Source organism: Buceros rhinoceros, unplaced genomic scaffold (assembly GCF_000710305.1).
Source record: "Buceros rhinoceros silvestris isolate BGI_N320 unplaced genomic scaffold, ASM71030v1 scaffold3509, whole genome shotgun sequence".
NCBI lineage: Eukaryota > Metazoa > Chordata > Aves > Bucerotiformes > Bucerotidae > Buceros > Buceros rhinoceros.
In genome coordinates, this window is record NW_010430756.1 from 39,653 (window position 1) to 59,273 (window position 19,621).

Here is a 19,621-nt window from a genome sequence, read left to right on the forward strand (position 1 = left end):
TGTCTTTTGAAATACTAAAAATGAAAGCTAATGAGAATACCAAAGTGACAATCCCACTTAAAAAATGTGGATTGTATAAAAACATTCATACTTGTTTAAGAACGTTATGAAAATATTTTGCAACTAACTGGTTTTCTAAGACTTTAATAATGCATTTGGGACTTCAAGGGATTTAGATTTACCATCTTTGAAATGTTTAGCCAAGCAAAATGAGATTTCAGTGTTCATGTCCCTTCCACGATCAAAACAGTTTATTGAGGGTAGGAAGCGCCCAGCTTCCTCCTAGTCATTCTCTTGCTTCTTAGAGCTAAGAGCACAGGGGCAAAGTGACCACAAATAACAGTCAGTTCCTGTATTGTTGCTTAAGAATGGACAGAAGAGGTCAAACGAAAGATGCATTTAGTCTGGCATTCTGTCTAACAGTGGCTAAAAGCATAAATATATCTCAAAAAAAATCCAATGCCAGAAATGGAGAAGCAGACGAGGAATTTGGGTAGATAAGAAAATTCCTGGATGACTTAAGCCATTTGTTTTGGAACGAGTGACAACACAGACCTCACTCTTCATGACTAAAAGGATTTGCTCTTGCCCTACATGATCAGACATGGCTCTTTCTGTTGGTCAGAATCTGATCCAAGCACTGGTGCCAGGGAGCAAACAAGTGGTACATACATGGCAGCTCCAGATCACTGCCCACAACCTCCCTGAAATGAGGGTCCTGTTCAGGCAGATTACAGAAGCCACCCCAACTGTGTCACAACAAACCCTAACATCCAGGAGGATTGTTCCCAGTTCAATCAGAACAAAGCTCTACCAAACCCAAGGCCCAGCTGGGCAGAACTGAAATACAGTGTATTTTCTCAGGTCTCTCAGCAAACACCATTGAAATCCTAGTGTTCCTCCTAAACAGATTCATCTTCTTCCTTTGAATATAGCCGATACAGTTTTAACTTCAGTGAAGGCAAACACTGCCTAGAGATGAAAAAGGAGATGAGAAACAGCTGATGTCAGTCGGTGACTAACATGGGAAGAAGACTTCTCAGGAGTTTAAAGCGATTATCACCTCAAACATTGCATAGATTGAACCATTCTGAAAGCCTGAGTACCTCTTGCTCTCCTGGCTGATGTTACCAGAAAATCTGTGTCCTACAGGCAGGTGACAAAGCAGATCCAGCTGTAGATCTGAATAGAGATGCCAAACCTAACTGAAACCAGGGGAAAGGTTCATCCTTGTTACATGGCAGATAGATGATGTCAAAACAAGCTTATAAATCATCTGGTACAGAGTTGGCTTTTTCAGAGAAGGATGTACAGATCACAGGGAGCGTGCCTTTGCCCCATCCAGGATAGACATTTACTGTGGATAGCGCTCATAGGTGTGGTCACAGAAAAGCCTAAAAGTTATTCCGTGAGAAACTGCGATTTTGAGTCTTACATAGGGAGCACCACATGCAGGAAGAGATTAATCCATTTGGGGGAAAAACAAAACAAACAAAACCACACACTCTAAGTTTGGTGTTGGGTGTTTGGTTGGTTGGTTGGAGGGAGGGTGAATTTAACACATCAGCAGGCACAAAACCCCACACTAAGGGTTCAGATGCAAGAAGTTCCTGAAGATGAGATAATACGTAACTATCTGTACATTAAAGATAAGATAATATATAACTGTCTGTGTATTTTCTATGACAGACACTACATCAGGTCACCTTACAGTTCTTGCAGAGGTAAGACTACGTACACATAGTGCATTACCATGTGCCTTAACCCAGGCAAACAAAAATCAATCCTAACCAGAGCAGGAGATGTAGGTGTCACTGTTCTTTATTGCAGCTAATGGTGATAAAAGAAGGAAACAAGTTTTATCCTCTCAGTTCCCTTTCCTTTTGGCTACTGAAACGATAACAAGGGTATGAGTTTCACCCCAACAGACACAGCAGTTTCACAAAAATCCAGTCTTGCCTCTGAACCATCATTCCAAGAAACACTATGTTGTGGGTGATGTCTAAGTGAAAAGGGTTTAACATCTAAAATCCTCTTTGAAGATGCAACACATCACTTTCGATGACATTTAAGAACTGCTCAGACACCAATGGCACAAGACACATCCAGTGTCATACATAAAACCAAAGACAGGTCAATGTAAGATACTTTAGGTTATTTTTAACATAGAACATCAAGGAAGGAGAGAACGCATCTGTGAACATAGCTATCATGGTAAGTATATGATTGCTTTATGTGAAGCTTTATTTATTAAAGAGCAGCCTGGCACTTCATTTTTAGCTTTTGCCACTCAACGTTTGAATTTATCTTTAGTTAGCAAGTAAACCATCATCTCTAGGTAACAGCACATACTAATAAACTGGCAGCAGATTAACTCCACAGGTTTCAAGCAGAGGTCAACAGGATCTTCCTCTACCTTCGTGTATTCTGAGGTACATCGTCATTATTGCCTTTCCAACCCTGCCCCTACCAGGACAAATGAAGCTCCTGGAATGCTGAATCAGTGGGTTACAATTCACGAGGCCAAACCTCTGTTGTTGCTTCCTCTCTCATACATCCATCATGGTGCCCCTCTGCATTTGAAGCTCTGTGCCCCTAAAACATTGGAATGCCCCATCCGAACTGAGTATGGGTGGTACTAGATCCTGTGAGACCAGTGAAGCCGGGAGGAAGGGCAGAAAAGGTAAAAGAGGAGGTCTGAGCCTAATCAAAAGCAAAGTGTCAGGATTCCATCACAGTAAACACAACCCTTTTTATTACCCACACGTACTTTTGAGTTCAGTTTCTCAGTTGAATGTGTCACTTCAAATGCACCAGTTCTGCAACATCAGTCACCAAAGTGAAACAAGAAAATTTCTTTTCCTAGGTTTCAGTGTGCACCGAGTCACAGAAAAGACACTTTGCGTTTACCTGGGACTCAACTTCTGAGGGAGATGTCGCTCTGCAGCTTGGCTGGGCTGCTGGCAGAACAGGATCTGAAACTGGTGGTGATTCCAGTTCGACCATAAGCATAGGACCATGACTTGTATCTGCGTCCGCAAGGATTTGTGCTGAGAGAGAAAAATAGAGAGAAATAAAATCTTTGATGAGCTAGAGCAATAATCCTCTGGTCAACTCATGTGGCAGGGTGTGGAGCCTTGTCAGATTCAACAATGGGACATGCAAGGTTAAAGAGAATTTTTTCCTCCTTACATGGTTCATTGCACGTCCTTTTATTTGTTCTTGCAGGGAAAAAAAGAAATAAGAAATACGTGTTTGTGGAAATGGAAACAAATCAATCAGTTTTATCACGTGTCGATTTCTAACACGGCAAGCATTGATGGTAGCTTCAAAGCTGTACAGTCCACCACATCCATTATATGCTTAATGAGTTTTATCACACATACTGGAAAGAGATCGGAAAGGTTTCTTCGTGAAAACTTCTCACTGTTGTGTGAATGAAAAGAAATCTGCACAGTCTTTTTTAAGAGATAATTTGCTGTATAATCCAACATTTACCATGCTTTTGCAGCCTGCAAGTGTCTGAAGCATCTTTATGAAAAATGTACTGACAGCTCATGAACTAACTTTAGCCTTCTGCTATCGTACAGAGCCAAAGAACGAATTTTAAGCCTAATTAACTATAATAATTGCTTAATTAACTGTAATTATTGTTCACTTCAAGACTACATGTGCCACATTTCATTTGCATGTTGTTTTTCATATCCATGACTTTAAGCACTGAAAACAAGCATTTCTAAATGAAAGACTGATCATCAAGATGCTGTTGCATACCTACATAAGCAACACCTGCTCCATCCTACAGACATCACGATTCCATAATCCAAACACAAACTGGTCACAACACTGAAGATACCCACAGAATTCTGTGAGTGACTCATTCTGGCAGAGAAACTGAGTATCTGCTGCAGGGTTGTATGTACAGAGATACACATGCTGAAATACGTGAACTTTTACACCCACTGCTGTCACTATTATTTCATTTGACCCCTAAAAATCATTATCAAATAAAATGATGGACCTGCATTGTAGCTGTTGTGGCTGTTAGGAGATAGCTTTTGGACCTGACCCACAGTAGACTGAAGAGCAGAAATAGCACATACCAGTAGACAGAAAAAAATTGTTCGAAAGAAAAGTGGAAACGATCAGAGATCATTCCTTCCCCCCTCCACCCCACCCCACCCCACTCCCAAGAACAGATTGTTTCCTATTCAGTGTTGACTTCACTATCAAAAGGACTTGGAAACAAGATTTTCTGTTCCTCCCTCACATGAAGAAACACTCTTGTCTTGAAAGCAGATCCTAGCTTTTACACGATGTTGTTTCCTTAGCAATGTCAATGAACACTGTGCTGCATGTTCAGAGGTGGGAAGGGAGGGAGGTAAATGAGAATGCAGAAGAACTCAATCTGGGATCATTACAGAGAATGTAAAAGCACAAGGCATTCCCCTGTGGTAGTTAGTCCAGGGCACTTGCCTCCTCGCACCAAAAAAAAAAAAATACTACAACAGAAACAATACTACAAGATTTGGAGAGCTAAGCATGAGAAATTGCTAGAGAAACACTGCTTCTAGATTATCACACGTGCAAGAGCTGGTTTTGAAACATGTTAGATATTTACTAGACAGAAAAGGGTATTCTAAATTAAATTAAACACATTTTTAAAATATATATAGAGAGAAGACACAAACATGTTATGCCAGATACAGCTATGGACAGTCTGAGTAAGAAAGAAATATCCCCAGTAGTCCGGTTCTCCAATTAACATGCGTCTTCCAACTCTCTATTATAACAGTGCTGAGCACTCCTGGAGACGTCCTGCAGATTGATCTGATCTACAGCATTAACTCATTCCCACACCACAGTGTTCTCAATGCTGCCTGTCCTCCAACAACGCAGCGTTAAACAAGTGACTTGGAGAAATGTCTTAAGCCAGCGAGCCTAATGTAACCCATCTCCAAACAACATTCCGCAAGCTGCTTTCAAGTCAAAGTTTGATAATATATAACACACCAGAAAGTACTTTCAGGGCTGACAGTGGTGTAGCTGGTCTAAAACGTTAGGTAACAGCTGTCTTAAAAAGCTTACTCTGTGTAACCAGTTCAAATGTGAAACAGATCAAAACTAAGCAAATGCTCTTATTTCTCTGAGATTATTTTTGCCAAGTGTTGAACACACTCAGTTTCAATTCACTTCCTACTGCTTAAGGGTTGGTAAGGTGAGATATCCTTCTCTTGTCAAATCCATAAATATGGAAATTAAAAGAACAGAAAAACAGCTGTTTGATTGCTTTAATTTACACAGTGCAAGCACATTTGTGTTGTAACACCTTCATAATTATTAGTTTAATCATATTTAAAGCCATGGTCAACAAAATGTAGAGTTTCTACGTGCTTGCAGCGGTTTAACTAAGCAAGTATTGAAGTATGTTTTCTGATAACAGCAGAGAAAATGGGACAAAAATAAGGGAAGTGAAGGGTGGGCCATTAGTTATAGCACTAGTTTCAACCACAAAGAAATAAATGAATTTCCCTGCTTTACCACAGCAATTTATCCCTGTGCTACTTTGCACAAGGCTTTATGTGGTGCCTCACCTATCCAGACAGGAAAAAAAGAATTTCCATATTGTGATAGGAAAATATGAAGTTAAAATATGTTACCAGTTACGAGACACTGCACTATCACCTTTATAGAGTGATAAAAACAACGAGGAGGACAGCTGTGCGAGGGGACAGAGCAGCCTGACCCGCCAGTGTTAATCCTGTCCTATGGTATTAACGCCATGGCCAAACTGAGAGCTTTTGAGAAGAGAATTTCAATTAAAAGAATAAGATACCTACTTTACAAATCAACTTTTCTATAGGCAAGCCAGTGCCATGATTTTTGTTCAAATTCTAGAATATTACAGACAAAGAAGCATGAAGACAAGGTTTGAATTCAATCCAGTTCTCAGAATAGGAAAGCTAAGAATTTCATCGCAGCAATTGTCTCTAAGTTTTTAATTTTGGATTTTGAACATATTCTCTGAGATTATTTCAGATGCTGTTATAGAAAATCCTCAGAATCTACAGAAATATCATGGAGAAGAAATAATGATCTAATTGTACCTCCAGTTTGGACAAGCTGCCCTGGCGATGGAGAACGGGAATCCTGCTGTGGCCTGCTCTCTGAAGTCAAAGCACTTGGATGGTCCATAGAAAGTGAACGTCCCATGAGGATTCTCTCTGCTGCTGTGGTCAGCCTCGGTCTCTGACCTTCACTGAGCTCCCCAACACTAGCATCCGAATCCTACACAGAACAGCAGGTATAAAAAACTCCAGTGCATTTCTTCTCAAACAAGGCACTGTTCTCCAATGTCATTAGCCCCTAAAGCATACATAAACTTAAGTCTATACTATTAGCACTGAATAAAGAAAACTGGATCTGAGGAGATAACATCTAACTGGGTTTGGAAGTACAACATACATTTATCAGTATATATTTATCAGTATTTTTCTGTCCAGAAAAGAATCACTTACAGTCAAATGACATCACTTCTTTTGCTAGTGGTATTCCAACACGATCAGAACTAAGCTAAGTTATATTTTTAGCACGTGAAGTCTTTAGGGTTACGCACATGGCCTTGGCTGACGGCCTGACCTTGTAACACTGTAAGCATCTATAAGCTATTGTGTCTCTGTTGTACAGCATGGCAGATAAAACGTTCAGTTTTTAAGCAGGTTTGGATGCACTTAAAATAGATGCAGAGCAAAGGCAGCTTGCTTCTGTGCAGGAGAACAGGTCGAACGCACATATACACGTGTGCACAGCATCATTCTAGGGCAATCCTAGTAACACCTTGGAGAATATTCCTGCTCAATTAACAAGAAGATATGCTTGCAGACACCTTCCCAGAATCTGGGGGGGAGTTTGTTAGCGTCTTGTATGGACAGACTGAGCAGTCTGTGACTATGGGAAAGGGAAAAAGTGAATCAGAGATGCGTTTGTAATTGGTAGTGCTGATGAGAAAATGTCACTACAATTACAGTCAGACCCAGAGCTGATACTGTAGAAAGCTTTTCACTGAGTCCATCCACCAGAGCTTATTAAGCAAAATAAAGACAAAGGAACAGTTAAGGCAGTGAGTGAAGTTACTAATTACTTAGACTAAATGGACCAAGACAGGAGGAAGAAGCTGCACGTGCACTGGTAACATCACAAAAGGCAGTATCTGCTGTAAATAAAGGTATTCATGAACCAAGTAGTGGTATTCAGAGTTCACCCCCTGTAAACACTCCTCCTGCCTCGTCAGTTAGAATAGATGCCCAGTCCACGTGACTATTTTACACACAGAAAATACTTAGATGTGTGGCAAAAAAAATGTCTTTTGACCTCTATGATGCAGTTAGTTACATTTTTCTGTTACTCTACTTTTTCTGGCAACTGAACAATAATATTTTGAGGTTTTGTTCCAAGCTCAGTATCAACAGCATGTACAAAAGTGTGTGTAAACATTTGCTGAGTTATTCTTCATACCTCCCTAAAACACTCCTATGGCTGTTAAATGCAGTGAACTTGTGCTGTTAAAACTAGCCCCTATATTGCTGAAGTGACAGAAAACGTCCCTGGTATTCACAACGACAGGACAAATCTGGTACACTGGAACAGTCACATACACACCTGGAAAATTAGGTATGTGCGGTACTACGTACGCACAACTGTAACAACACTTAACCCACAGTGGTTTTAAAAGTTGTATACGAGAACATAGCCAACAGAGATGGGATCACTTCCAGCAGGGAATGAAGTGTATGAACCTGTTCTACAGCCAACAGGAGGGATAAGCTTGAAATATTTTATATACTATTGAGTAGGAGAGTATCACTGCAAAACTGCTGTATTGAAAGGAAAAGGACCATGAGTTACCTCCAAATGGTACGTTCCTTCTTGTGCAGCAACAGGTGCTTGGTTTAACTTGGCTAAAAGAGTCAGGACAGGGTCCCTGTGATAGCCTGTATCTGGTCTTGTACCCACTTGCCCTTCACTGGGAGGATCAAAATCCTAGAACAAAGAAACAAAATCCACATAATACATGATCCAAACCCTCTTTTTGAAAGAACTTGGATCATTCTTACTTCAGGTCACAATTAAGCTTTTTTCTTTTACAGTAAACTGTTACAGTTTCCACACTTTGAACCTGTGTCACGAAAACCAAGGTGTTTAAAAACAAGCAAACTGACGATGCACTGCTTTCTCCTTTTACCCACAGACATGCACAGTCTTGACCTGATACACAAGACTCAGTACTTAAAGAAGAGCAAGGTCCTTTAGGCCTCCACAGTTCAGGGCAACGGTTAAACCCTCATACATCCTGGTTCTAGCAATGATCTGGCTGCAGAGCTGCTCTCGCCAGCAAGGATTCAGCTTCCTCAACCAGAGAGTCCAGTCTGAGGATGAGTTACGATCCAGCTGACAAAGAGAGGGAAGAACATCTTAGCAAACAAGCTTTCTAACCTGATGAGAAGAACTTCAGGTTCACCTGATAACAGAGTCTTAAGCCCAGAGTTTAAGAGAGGAAGTGTGGCAGACAGGAGGCATCTAAAGGAACTTTTACAGTCTTGATCAAGAGGGAGGACATTCTCCTCAGGTGTCTATACACTCACACAGTAAAGTCTGGACAACAGACAGAAAGATTTACAAGTTCAGGGCAGTCTCACAACTACGACATGAATGAAATCAGGGATATTAGATGGGAAGGTATGCACAGGCCAAGTATGGCCATGTACGGGTAGAAATGTTTAGGAAGGAGAGACAGGGAGAAGAAAAGCGGACTCCTAGTCTAAGACATTTAAGCTGCATTACTGACGCTGAAGGGACCTCTGGAGATTGTCTAGTCCAACCCAACTGCTCACACCAGCACCTCTTCCAGTGTGTGGTCACCCACCCAGTAAAAGCTTTTATGTTTAAAAGGAGTTTCCTGAATTTCAACCTGTGTCCACTGCCTCCTGGGTACCACTCAGAAGAGCCTGGCTCTGGCTTTCGTACTTCTTTCCACCAGGTATTTGGACACATTGGTAAGATCCCCCCAGAGCTTTCTCTTCTCCAAGCTGAACAATCCAAGCTCTCTTGGTATGACAGATAGACCAATTAGTCCTTTGCTGGACTCGCTCCAGTAAATCCTTACCTTTCTTGTAGTGGAGAGCCCACAGCTGGACACAGTACTCCAAATGCTGTCTCACCAATACTGAGTAAAGAGGAAGGATCACCTCCCTTCTGTCAGGATCCCCAGGTTCTTTTCTGCAAAGCTGCTTTCCAGCCAGTCAGCCCCCAGCACCTACTGGTGCGTGGAGTTGCTCTTCTTCAGGTGCAGGACATGGCATTTCTCCTTGTTAAACTTAACGAGATTCCTGTCAGCCCATTTCTCTAGCGCAGTGAGGTGGCACAACCCATTAGTGCATCAACCAGTTTTGTTTCATCTGCAAACTTAGTCTGTCCCATCATCTAGGTCATTACTGAACATGTTGAACAGTACTGGCACTAGTATTGACCCCTGGCATACGTGACTGGCTCCAGTTGGTTGTGCCACTCACCACAACCCTTTTGGCCCAGCAGCTCAGCCAATTGTCTGTGCCAGGTCAAATCAGTCCTGGAATTCACAGACCTCAATGTGCCTATTGATGGATTGAGTCAGGATCAAAGCAGAAAGGAAGACCGGGGATGTTGTGGGCAGGGTCTGCTTCAGAGCACCTGACCAACAGGTGAAAGAGGCGGCTTTCTACAAAACAGTAACAGGGGTCTGACGATGGCAGGTCTTTATCCTCCTGGCAGATGTCAACTATCTGGCCATCTTCTAGAGGAGCTCTACAGCGTTGCGGGGACAGCCTAGGAAGCTTTTAGAAATCCCTCTGGAGATCCCTTCCAATCAATACTGTTACAATTTCACTATTGATTTTTTTTTTTTAATTCTTTCATAAAGAAAACAGTTTGGTTTAAGCACAGTATTACTCGACCTGATACTTTTCTGACAGCTATGTCCTACCAAGAGGCACAACACAAAGTCGGAGAGGACAAGTCCAGGCATTTGAGGAAAAGAAAAGTGTTAAAAGAGAAAGAGAATGGAGAAGGCCTTGACTTGGGAAGCTTCCAGGACAACAGACTAAAGCAGATGTCAGATAAGAAACTACACCAAATTTTGAAGCAGCTTTAACTAACTCCAGCCTCAACTAACCCACTTGAATAACTTAAGCACACAAGCAATTAAAAGATGGCTCAAAGTTGAAACAGCCCAAAGCATAACAATATTCTATTCTGTTTAAAATGTCTTAAAACTAGAAACAATAAAGAAATAAAAATGTCTGTTAGCTGTCTCTCACCTACTGAAGTATATATATCATACAGCTTTTTATCAAAAAATACAAGTTAGTTGGTATAGTGTGGGGGTTTTTTATTCGGAGCTCTGGAATTCAAAGATTCTTTGTAAATGTACAGTTTAAAAGCATGACTTTAAAGACTTTTTAAGCTAAAATGCTTAAAGCTCATCCAATTTATCAAGGTGTAGGATACCACACCAAGTCCATTTCCTTGTGAAACATCTCCTTACCATTTCATTGGCATCTCGTAAAGTACTGGTTAAGCTCTCGGCGAGGTTTGGAAGAGACAGTCCTCCTTCCGCTAAGACTGAAAAATAGTTTCAGTTACAAATACTAAAAAACATGCAAGTGATATGAAAGAAAACCAGGGCCACATTCTTCAATAACTGCGACACGGTGCTTTAGCAGAGTTGGAAATTCCTAATGCCGGATGTGCATTATAAAGACATATTTTCAGCTTCCAAGAAAAGTGCTCTTGCACTTTGCTTTCAATAAAAAGTTGCTATTTAGTACCATTCACACTTGTGCGAGACAGTCCCAATTATCTTCCAAGTTGACCTTGTGATGAAAGAGCAGATTTAATATTTTTTCATTAGTAAGCAGAATCATTTTGTTCAGAGATGAGAAAAAGAGCAGCAGAGGTCTCATAAATCCAAACCATGAGCTGAAAGTTAAGGACCAGGTTAATGCTTGCAGTTTTATCAGAAAATGTAACTTCAGTAGACTGGAAGAGAAGTTAATAAAGAAAAAAAAATTAATCCAAATTCTAATTTCCACCAATTTGTCTAGCTAGTTACCTCTTTGAGCAAGCACCTGTCCACAGCTGAAGAGCACCTCCCCTTCTGAGATGTGTCTGCCTGCAGTTTCCGTTTCTGTTTCTGTTTCTGTCAGGGTAAGGCTGCTTTCCTGCGTCGACTCCCCAGAACTAACTGTAGGCACAGGTGATGGAACCTTTGGATCACCAGGAAGCGATTCGAGGGGCCTCGCTGACAACTTCTGAGATGGTAAAATCAAGGCCTCTGGTTCCTCATCATTAGCCACTGTCATCTCGCTGTAATGTGAGAATATGCCTTATGGATACACCAAAACATGTCAAACAATATAGACTAAAGTCTTACATCAGTACTGAAAAGAAATTCCTTTGCAAGTATTTTTTCAAACTGTAAGAGCACAGCATTTTACAGGACAAACCGAGAATCAACAGGGTTAAATAACATTATTAATTAATTTCTCTTTATAATTAAAAATTCCCCTTTGTATTCCACTGAGGTAATAGAAAACCAGAAATGCTCATAATACAATATTTCATTGTCATTACATTTGTTACTGGTCGGTGTAATGATACGAGTTTACTAAGTACAGTGCTCAGCAAGACAATGAATAAGGACTGATAAATCCTGAGAAAGGTCCTGATGTCATATTCTTCTCCAAACTCTAAGTCAAGCAATTCAAAAAAGAGAATCCTGCCTTTCTCAATGCCTCCTGTCACAAACATTAAGCATTTCATTCTACTGACTTTCTGAGGATATACGTAGAAAGAATACACATACTCATCGATTTAAGAAATGAAAACCCCGCGCAGCCTGTTCAACTCACAAAGCCTTGAGGTGGAACAGTTCTTCAGTTAAAGGACTGGGTTTCTCCTCTTCCAGAGGAAGTTCTGCATCACCCCATGGGTTTGGAGGCTTTGGACTTTCCATTTTTGCAGCTTCGGAGACCCGCTCCGAGGCAGGAGGGCTTGGGGTGGCTGTTCTGGGAGGTGTGTTGACAGGGGTAACCACAGGTGTGCCCACACGACTGGTGACAGCTTCAATCTCAACTCCTCCACGTGTGAAGTCATATTGCAGATCAGAAAGTAAAGCAGGAAGTAAATCTCAGACAAAGAACTAGTCAGTTCCACTAATAATTACAGAGACGAGACCAGATTAAGACTAGTTTCTTTTAAGTGCATCTGAAGGAACTAGTATAAAACCTCAACAGCTTATTTCCTTTTCTAACTAAAGGAGACTGCTTGGCATTTTAAAAACTAAGCTGCTTTACTTGGAGAGTGAAAATTTGGCTTAATTAACATTAGAAACACAGGAAGAAGCAAAAGAGAGCTATTTCTCTGACGTGAAAAAGTGTGGAGGGGTGGAAATCACACAGACCATAGAATTGTGCATTAAGACTGAAAATAGAACTGTTACCAAGCAAAAGATGTTTGCTTTTTATACGAATTAGCTCATAATTTCTGTACTACATGAGTTCCCACTTGAATTATAGCCTCAAGAGTATTTACCCTGAGAGATAACGTGCCTTTGAAGAAGAAAATTAAAGGCAGTAGATTAAAGCATATTTGCTACTTCTAAACTTCAATTATTATTTTCACTACCTGTTTCTTTATTTTTCTCATGTTCGTGAACATCTCCACTCATTTCTGTAGGAGATGGAGAAGACTCTGGAGTTGCAACTGGAGGCAATTCTTTTTCTGAAGGTGGTGTTTGTGGTGGTGTGGCCTGGGGTGTTGGCAATGGAGTAGGCACAAGAGGCTCCTGAGGGGAAAAAAAAAATCGTAACCACAGTTGTTATCTCAATGCAAAATTCCCATCTCCCAAGTATCCCCAGAGATAGCTGAGGAAGAGAGAGAGGCAGGTTACCACAGAACAGGAACAGCTGTTGCTTAGACACACGCTTCACGGATCTGACTGCTCCACCTAAACAAAAAGTTGCACCAGGCCAAATGGTGTGTCTGGCCCCAACAAATTAAAACCCAGTAAATTATATATGTGGCAATCATTATGTATAGGGTGGAACAGGATGATTTCAGTGGGAAGAGACCTACAAGGATCATCTAGTCCAACTCCTGACCACTTCGGGGCTGACCAAAACCTAAAGCCTGTTGTTAAGGGCATTCTCCAAATGCCTCTTAAACACTGACAGGTTTGGGGCATCCACCACCTCTCTAGGAAGCCTGTTGCAGTGTTTGACCACCCTTTCAGTAAAGAAATGCTTCCTAATGTCCAACCCAAACACGAATTATATGAGGTTTATTAAACCATTTAATACAATGTTAAGCAAGAAACTGTTTCATGACGTGGTTAAAATGGAGTCAGCGTGATATTTTATGGTATGGGAATCAGCTGAAGAGCCAAGAGGGGAAAGCACTTAAGTAAGCACAAACATAGTTTGATGTTTCTTCAGAAATGACAGCCATGGCGATAAATCTGACAAGCAAGTATGATGGTGGTCATTTAGCCTGCTAGGGAGGAATATGACGGACCATTCCAGCATTTTCCCAGCCCTGTTCTCTGACACTTCCTAAAGAAAACAAGATAATGGGATGAACGGAAGGCTTCCAGGCTAGTTTCTGAAGAATAAAGCCTCAGACTGGTGATTTTTATTAAAAACTCTCATGGGAAGTGGCACATGCTAACCCATTCGGCAGTTCACACACAACTGCATGACACTGTTAACACCAAAGAAGTCGGTAACTGGGCAGCTGAAGTTCTAGACAGGAAACTTCACAGCAGGAAGGGGCAGATCAAGAATGGATAAACTACATATTCAAAAACTTCTGCTGTGAATTGAGCAAAAATGGGAAAACAAGGGAAAAAACTTATGAATGTACAGGTTATCCAAAGGATAACTAATTATCCTAATATGTGGAAAGACTGACAAAAAAAACCCCATAATTACCTACTTGAGATTCCAACAAAGGTGGGGGAGTATCACTGCTATGGCATGAGGCACTGAGGAAACCCCATCTCACATACTACATCATTATATTTATTAAAAATGTCTGTTAGCATGTTAGTGTCGCCCGTGGTCGAGACCAGTCTAAACCGGAAAACATGAAAGCCCTCCCCATCAGCAAGGGTGCAAAAATGGTACCCATACAGATGATCACTTTGCTTAGCCTAATCAACCAAAGGCCAAAAAGGACAGAACTCATCTCCTGAAGTGCACAAATCAATATATATCGGAAAGGAGAACACAACCATTTCAGCCTCAGGGTGTTTCAAGCTGGTGCAGAAACAAGAAGGTTTCAGAGGGCCCTTTAGTAAATGCAGCAGGACAATTAGAAGGGGGTTCTAAGGATCAGAAGCAGCAGCTATAAAGAAGAGCCCTCTTGAACCTCCGACCCTCCTTAGTCTGCAGTGGCGTGGGGGAGAGCTCTCTAGATGCAGGATGGCTATACTGAAGCCCACAGCAGTGAAACGATTACTTGTGACTATAGAATAACCCGTTGGTCACCCACAGCAGGCACCAGGGGTATTTCACTCTACACGTACTGTAGCAGAATAGAACAACTGACTCGCTTTCAAGAGAGCTTTGAATAGCCTGATTTTTAAGTGCAGCAATTTCCACATTCATCCCAAAGACATTATACCACACCAGATTGTAGCGCAGCCATGTTGTTATCAAAATAAGTGCCAGCTGTCATTTGAATATCAAAAGGAACAGAGAAAATTATCCTGCATTAAAGGAAGCTCTACTAATCATTTATGCATTTACCAAAAACTACCAAACTCAAAACTTAGAAAGAATTAATACTCATTTTTACAGATATTAAAGAATGGCTGCAAGCCTGTAAAACCCAAAATAATATCGCTCTCAGCTTCTATTTCTTCCTATATGAAAAAATTAGTTTCTTCACATTTCATTTCTTTGCAAGAAAGCAGCACAGCTATTTTTGTGGAAAATAATACAAGCTGTCTTTTGGCAACATGAAATTAAGTACCGAGTCTTGCCCTTAGAAATCAGTTTCGTGCTCAGCCTTCAGGTAAATAAATAAATACAGCATGTTGTATGCAGCACAAAGGAATTAATTTTTTCTTCTTTTCAAATGTTTTTGTACATGAAATAGGTTTAATCTTGTTGCTTGCTGGGGTATAACACGAAATAATCAAAAAATCATGGGCATCCAGTTCATCATTTTCCCGCCATCTTTGTCCTGCACACAGTTGAACCATCACACCACGAAGAAAGTATCCCTTAGACCTTCAGTAGCAAAGCTTAAACAAAATGGATTCTTACCATCAAGGTCATTGCACTTGGAAGAACATTTTTAGCAGGAACTTCTTCCTGAGCCTGCCTGTTACCCAGCATGCTCGCGATGACTTCTCTGAGACATTCGTCCACCAAATGAATTATCGTTTCAGAGTCCACAGGTACGCCAGCATTGATAAATTGCTGAAATCCTCCACCACCTGCAACTTCCACTGAAAATGAAGAAGCATAAAGTACACACCCAGGTCTTGCTTCTTAAAATGCATGTACCGTACTGCAGCCACCCATTTTAGTCCCCATGAACTTTTAAACATTCCTTTGCAAAAAGTGATGTATTTTACAGATAAAAAAATTAGAGAAGCAATTCAGGATCACAGAAGAAAGCAGCAGTAAAGGGCCATGACATCACAGGAGAAAAACATTTGTCTCCCATTCTCACAAATGTATATGGAAGGTAATTTTTGACCTGTCTATTAACAGAAGAAAGGCAAACAAACATTACTGGCTTAGCAAAATGCCAAATCTGATTTAGCTGGCCGATAACAGAAGCTGATTTGTACAGCGGTGGGTTTTATGAGTTCTTTTTTCTTTTTTTAGATCACTTATTTCATTATTTCAATAGCACGCGTTATACTTGTTCTGTCTCAACATAAATTAAAGCCTGCGCTCCCGCATTGTGTACTCTCACTGGTTCAGCATTAGCCACTCTTAGGCTCAGGCAGCAGCTACCTACACAGCTTGTTAAAATTAGCCAAAAATCGTGACGGTCCATTTGGTGAGAACCCTGACTCCTGCTTACCAACGTCAGAGGGTACAGTCTCGCTGACTTCACTCTTGGAGGTGCTAACACTGGGCACTGTTTCGTCCTGAACCGGGTACATCTCACTGATAATTTTTGCCATTATTTCTTGTTCCACCCTAGCAGAATAAAACCCATTTAACTATCAGCAAACAGCAAGACGCCTGAAAGAGGATTCTTGGCATAAAATGCAAGGCAGCTCGAAGGAGAGGGGAGGGGAGGAGAAGAAAGGGAAGGAATCCTTATGCAGTCATTCCTTCTTCCATATATATTCTCTCACCACTTTGTTGCCTTGCAACTCACCAATTTATCAACCTGTTTTCTACAGTTTCTCTCCTTTGAATCAGTTCATCCAAAACATCGGGAGACCGCTGAGGAGTAGAAGCCACCGGAGGAAACAAAGGACCATTGTATTTTGGTGAGGCAACTTTAGGCTGTCCATTAATCTCCAGAAGAGGCTCAAGGAACTCTGGAATTTCATCCCTCTCCTCTTCCTGATCCTAATAAATAAGTATTAAATTAAGTTATGGTGCGTTTCTGGAAGGCAATGTCATTGAGGTAACCGTCAGATTTTTTTTCTTTAAGAAACATTTGTAGCTGTGTCACAGCACACAAACCACATTCTCCCTTCTCAGTACGTTGTAGTTAATTGATGCAATTCTAAACTTAGCAAATCATAAATCTGTAGAGGTATAAAGCTCTAGGAACTGCTAAGTAAAACATGATTTAGCTCATATTTCCTGTGCTGCACAGGGCAGGGAGCCAGTGGTAATGCTAATACTTGAGAAATTTACTTGTGACATGAGTCAGGTTTCTTTAATATATACTCCAGAAGTGCTCCTCCTTTAAACAAAGAGTTTAGGAAACTTTCTACAGTTACTCATTGGGTTAAGTTTTTTGGTTTGGGAGTTGTTTGTTTGGTTTTATTAGAAATTAAACTTTTACTTTACAGGCTTCTGTCTGAAAAAATACATTCCCAAAGGTTAACGAGCACGTAGTCAGTCAAAATTCTCATAAAGTTCCCAGCACTGAAGACTAGATAGTAATAGTTTACTCATATGTTACACGTCTGTTTACACTGTCGTTAACTTCAGCTGCCTAAAGTTAACGGTATTCCTGGGTAATGGATTCACAAGACCCTCACAGACTCTTTGAATTTAACCCTAATGTGTTACTTCTAAAAAGCTACGGAAGTTCCTGCGTGTGTGTTACAACGTTTGACTGCTCCAAAGATGCCACCCTCCTTTTGCCCCCCGAGCACACACAGAGCACTAAGTCCAAAAACCGGTCACCAACCCTCCAGCTCGTAATGTAACACTTGAGAAATGTCTCGTGATGGATGAGAACCTGCAAACTTCATTCATAATATTAAAAACAAATGTCTCTAATAGGAACATGATTCTCTAAGCAGAAAACTGGGCATGCCAGAAAGATGAAGCCCTAAACTACCACTGAGAAGTATGTGACGTTGCATAAAAGAGCTCTCTGTAAATCTACATTTACTGTAAATCTACATCTACTATGATTAATCACCAACACAGTGAAAGAAGAAAAAAGTCTTCTTTTCCCCTATATAAACTAGATTTACTTTTAACCCATAAAATGAAAAAACCTCGCTATATACTTTCTATGAATAAAAGAACAAATCACTAAAACCAGAGAAAACAGAGAAGGAAAAAAAAAAGGTAGTAGCATTTTCCTGCCTCCTTTTCCCCAATGTGGCGGTAATACTTCTCTCCTACCTGATATCCTTTAAAACAGAAAAGCCAGATAGGCCCATGGTGGGGATTACAACAAATAGCTATTGGGCAGCGGGATCTTTCGGGATCTTTAAAGAGTCGTAATTCTCCAAAGAAAAGCCGTAGCTTACAGAGCAGGCAACCCAGGACGTGTCCATGGGGGTGACAAACAAAGATCTCTAACCCATTCTAGGCACAGAAATAAAGATGGTGAAGTTAAACCCGGAACGGCCCTGGCCAGCTGATAAGCGGTTCATTCTGTTCGGATGTGTGTACCCATAACTCATCCTGACAGCAAATGTAAAGATGTCTTTGTCCAGTGTTTCATTACACGTTTTCTTCTGAGTGCTCTACTCCATAAATTTGCTTTGATGTTGCCCATTTAATATAATCTTTTCTGAAAGTAGGCAAAATACAAACATCTGGATTAAATAAACCAAGCACAGACAATAAATCTTGCATATATTTAGTAGCTTCTGACAAACTCTTGCAGTTCTCCTGCATTCCTCAACTATGTGCAAAAATATTTTATATTTAATAGTGCACAAATCCAAAAGAAAATGATATTCATTTTGGGGTGATGCATTATCTCTGTGAAATTAAATAAAATAGCAGCGTTGGTATTTAATTATACAGATTGAACTGGCACCTTGTAGACCAATCCTGAATAATCTGCACTCAATTCTGCGTTTTACCTCCCTGGAGACTGTTGAAAATATCTATCATGAGTCCCAATCAAAATATGGCATAAATTAGAGAGTCTTGCAGTTATGATTGGAATATTAATCACTGTACTTTGTTATAAAGTATCAAGCCAAAATTCTATCACCCAAATTACTTTCAGATAATTAAAAAAAAAAAAAGTTGGAAATGATGAGGTGGTATCGATTAACTTTGTTCCATTACCAAACACATATGTGCAGAGTCTTTTATTAAAGCCATCCAAAACCCAGTCATGGATTTCCTCTCAACTGATTTCTAAAGCAATTTTCAGAAGCCAGGTCAGGCTGCACTGCAGGCACCACCTGTGACCTTCTGTCTGCAGAGCTCCACATGTAAAAAAATCACTGAGCATCTAGAGGAAAGCAGGGTGGAGGAAAATACATTTACTCAGATCTCTGCAGGTTATGGATGTCGCAGTGGTATTCAAAACAGAAGCAGAAATTCAGAGAAACAAGCAACCAAGGCACGCAAAAGCGTCGCTGATCTTAAATCCTAGTAAGTCTGCTCAAGGTACTGCAGGATGTGGCTGCTCAGGTCAGTAAGTCCCTTCTGGGCTCACGTTATCTGAGCAAGTTTCTCCTTCTGGAGTAAGGCTGGGTCCGTACAAGGGCTGGCCTCAGGAAACCTCTTCTGCACAGACAGTCTGAACCTACTTTGTTGTAGGTGCAACCACTGATCAAAAATAAATGTGTAAATCCGAGCTGTAACAGCTTTTTCCGCTTTATTCCATACATGAATTTCCTTATTGTGCAATAAGAGCATCTCGTTCAGCTATTTTGGAAGATGGAGCTCTGGGTCTTTACAGCAGACAGCGAGGTGGCAGTGGGAGAACAGGGCACAGCACCTCTTCCCGTGATGGGGCGTGTGGTTTACAAGTCGTAGCACTTTGCATCAGTCCTCAAAACCATCAGGTTATGGGATAAAAGGCTTGTCTCCGCCCGCACAAAGGAGCACAGAGGAATGACAACAGCGGGGACAATAACTGAACACGACAACAGAGCCCCCCGACACGGCTGCTCCCA

At 40.9% G+C, this 19,621-nt stretch overlaps 1 protein-coding gene across 1 annotated transcript in view; it reads right to left on the reverse strand.

Moving 5' to 3' along the window:
• The window catches only part of LOC104499607 (TALPID3 protein-like), a gene marked incomplete at its 5' end in the record, with an annotated part of 40,555 nt that extends 23,918 nt beyond the window's left edge, over positions 1–16,637 (reverse strand). Inside the window, 10 exons of the mRNA XM_010143133.1 lie at positions 2,911–3,050; positions 6,108–6,288; positions 7,906–8,040; positions 10,580–10,650; positions 11,147–11,400; positions 11,946–12,171; positions 12,721–12,880; positions 15,366–15,550; positions 16,138–16,256; positions 16,441–16,637. Of these exons, the coding sequence (XP_010141435.1) occupies positions 2,911–3,050; positions 6,108–6,288; positions 7,906–8,040; positions 10,580–10,650; positions 11,147–11,400; positions 11,946–12,171; positions 12,721–12,880; positions 15,366–15,550; positions 16,138–16,256; positions 16,441–16,637 (1,668 nt within the window). The remainder of the gene's footprint in view (positions 1–2,910; positions 3,051–6,107; positions 6,289–7,905; positions 8,041–10,579; positions 10,651–11,146; positions 11,401–11,945; positions 12,172–12,720; positions 12,881–15,365; positions 15,551–16,137; positions 16,257–16,440) is intronic.
• Between the last annotated feature and the right edge of the window lie 2,984 nt (positions 16,638–19,621).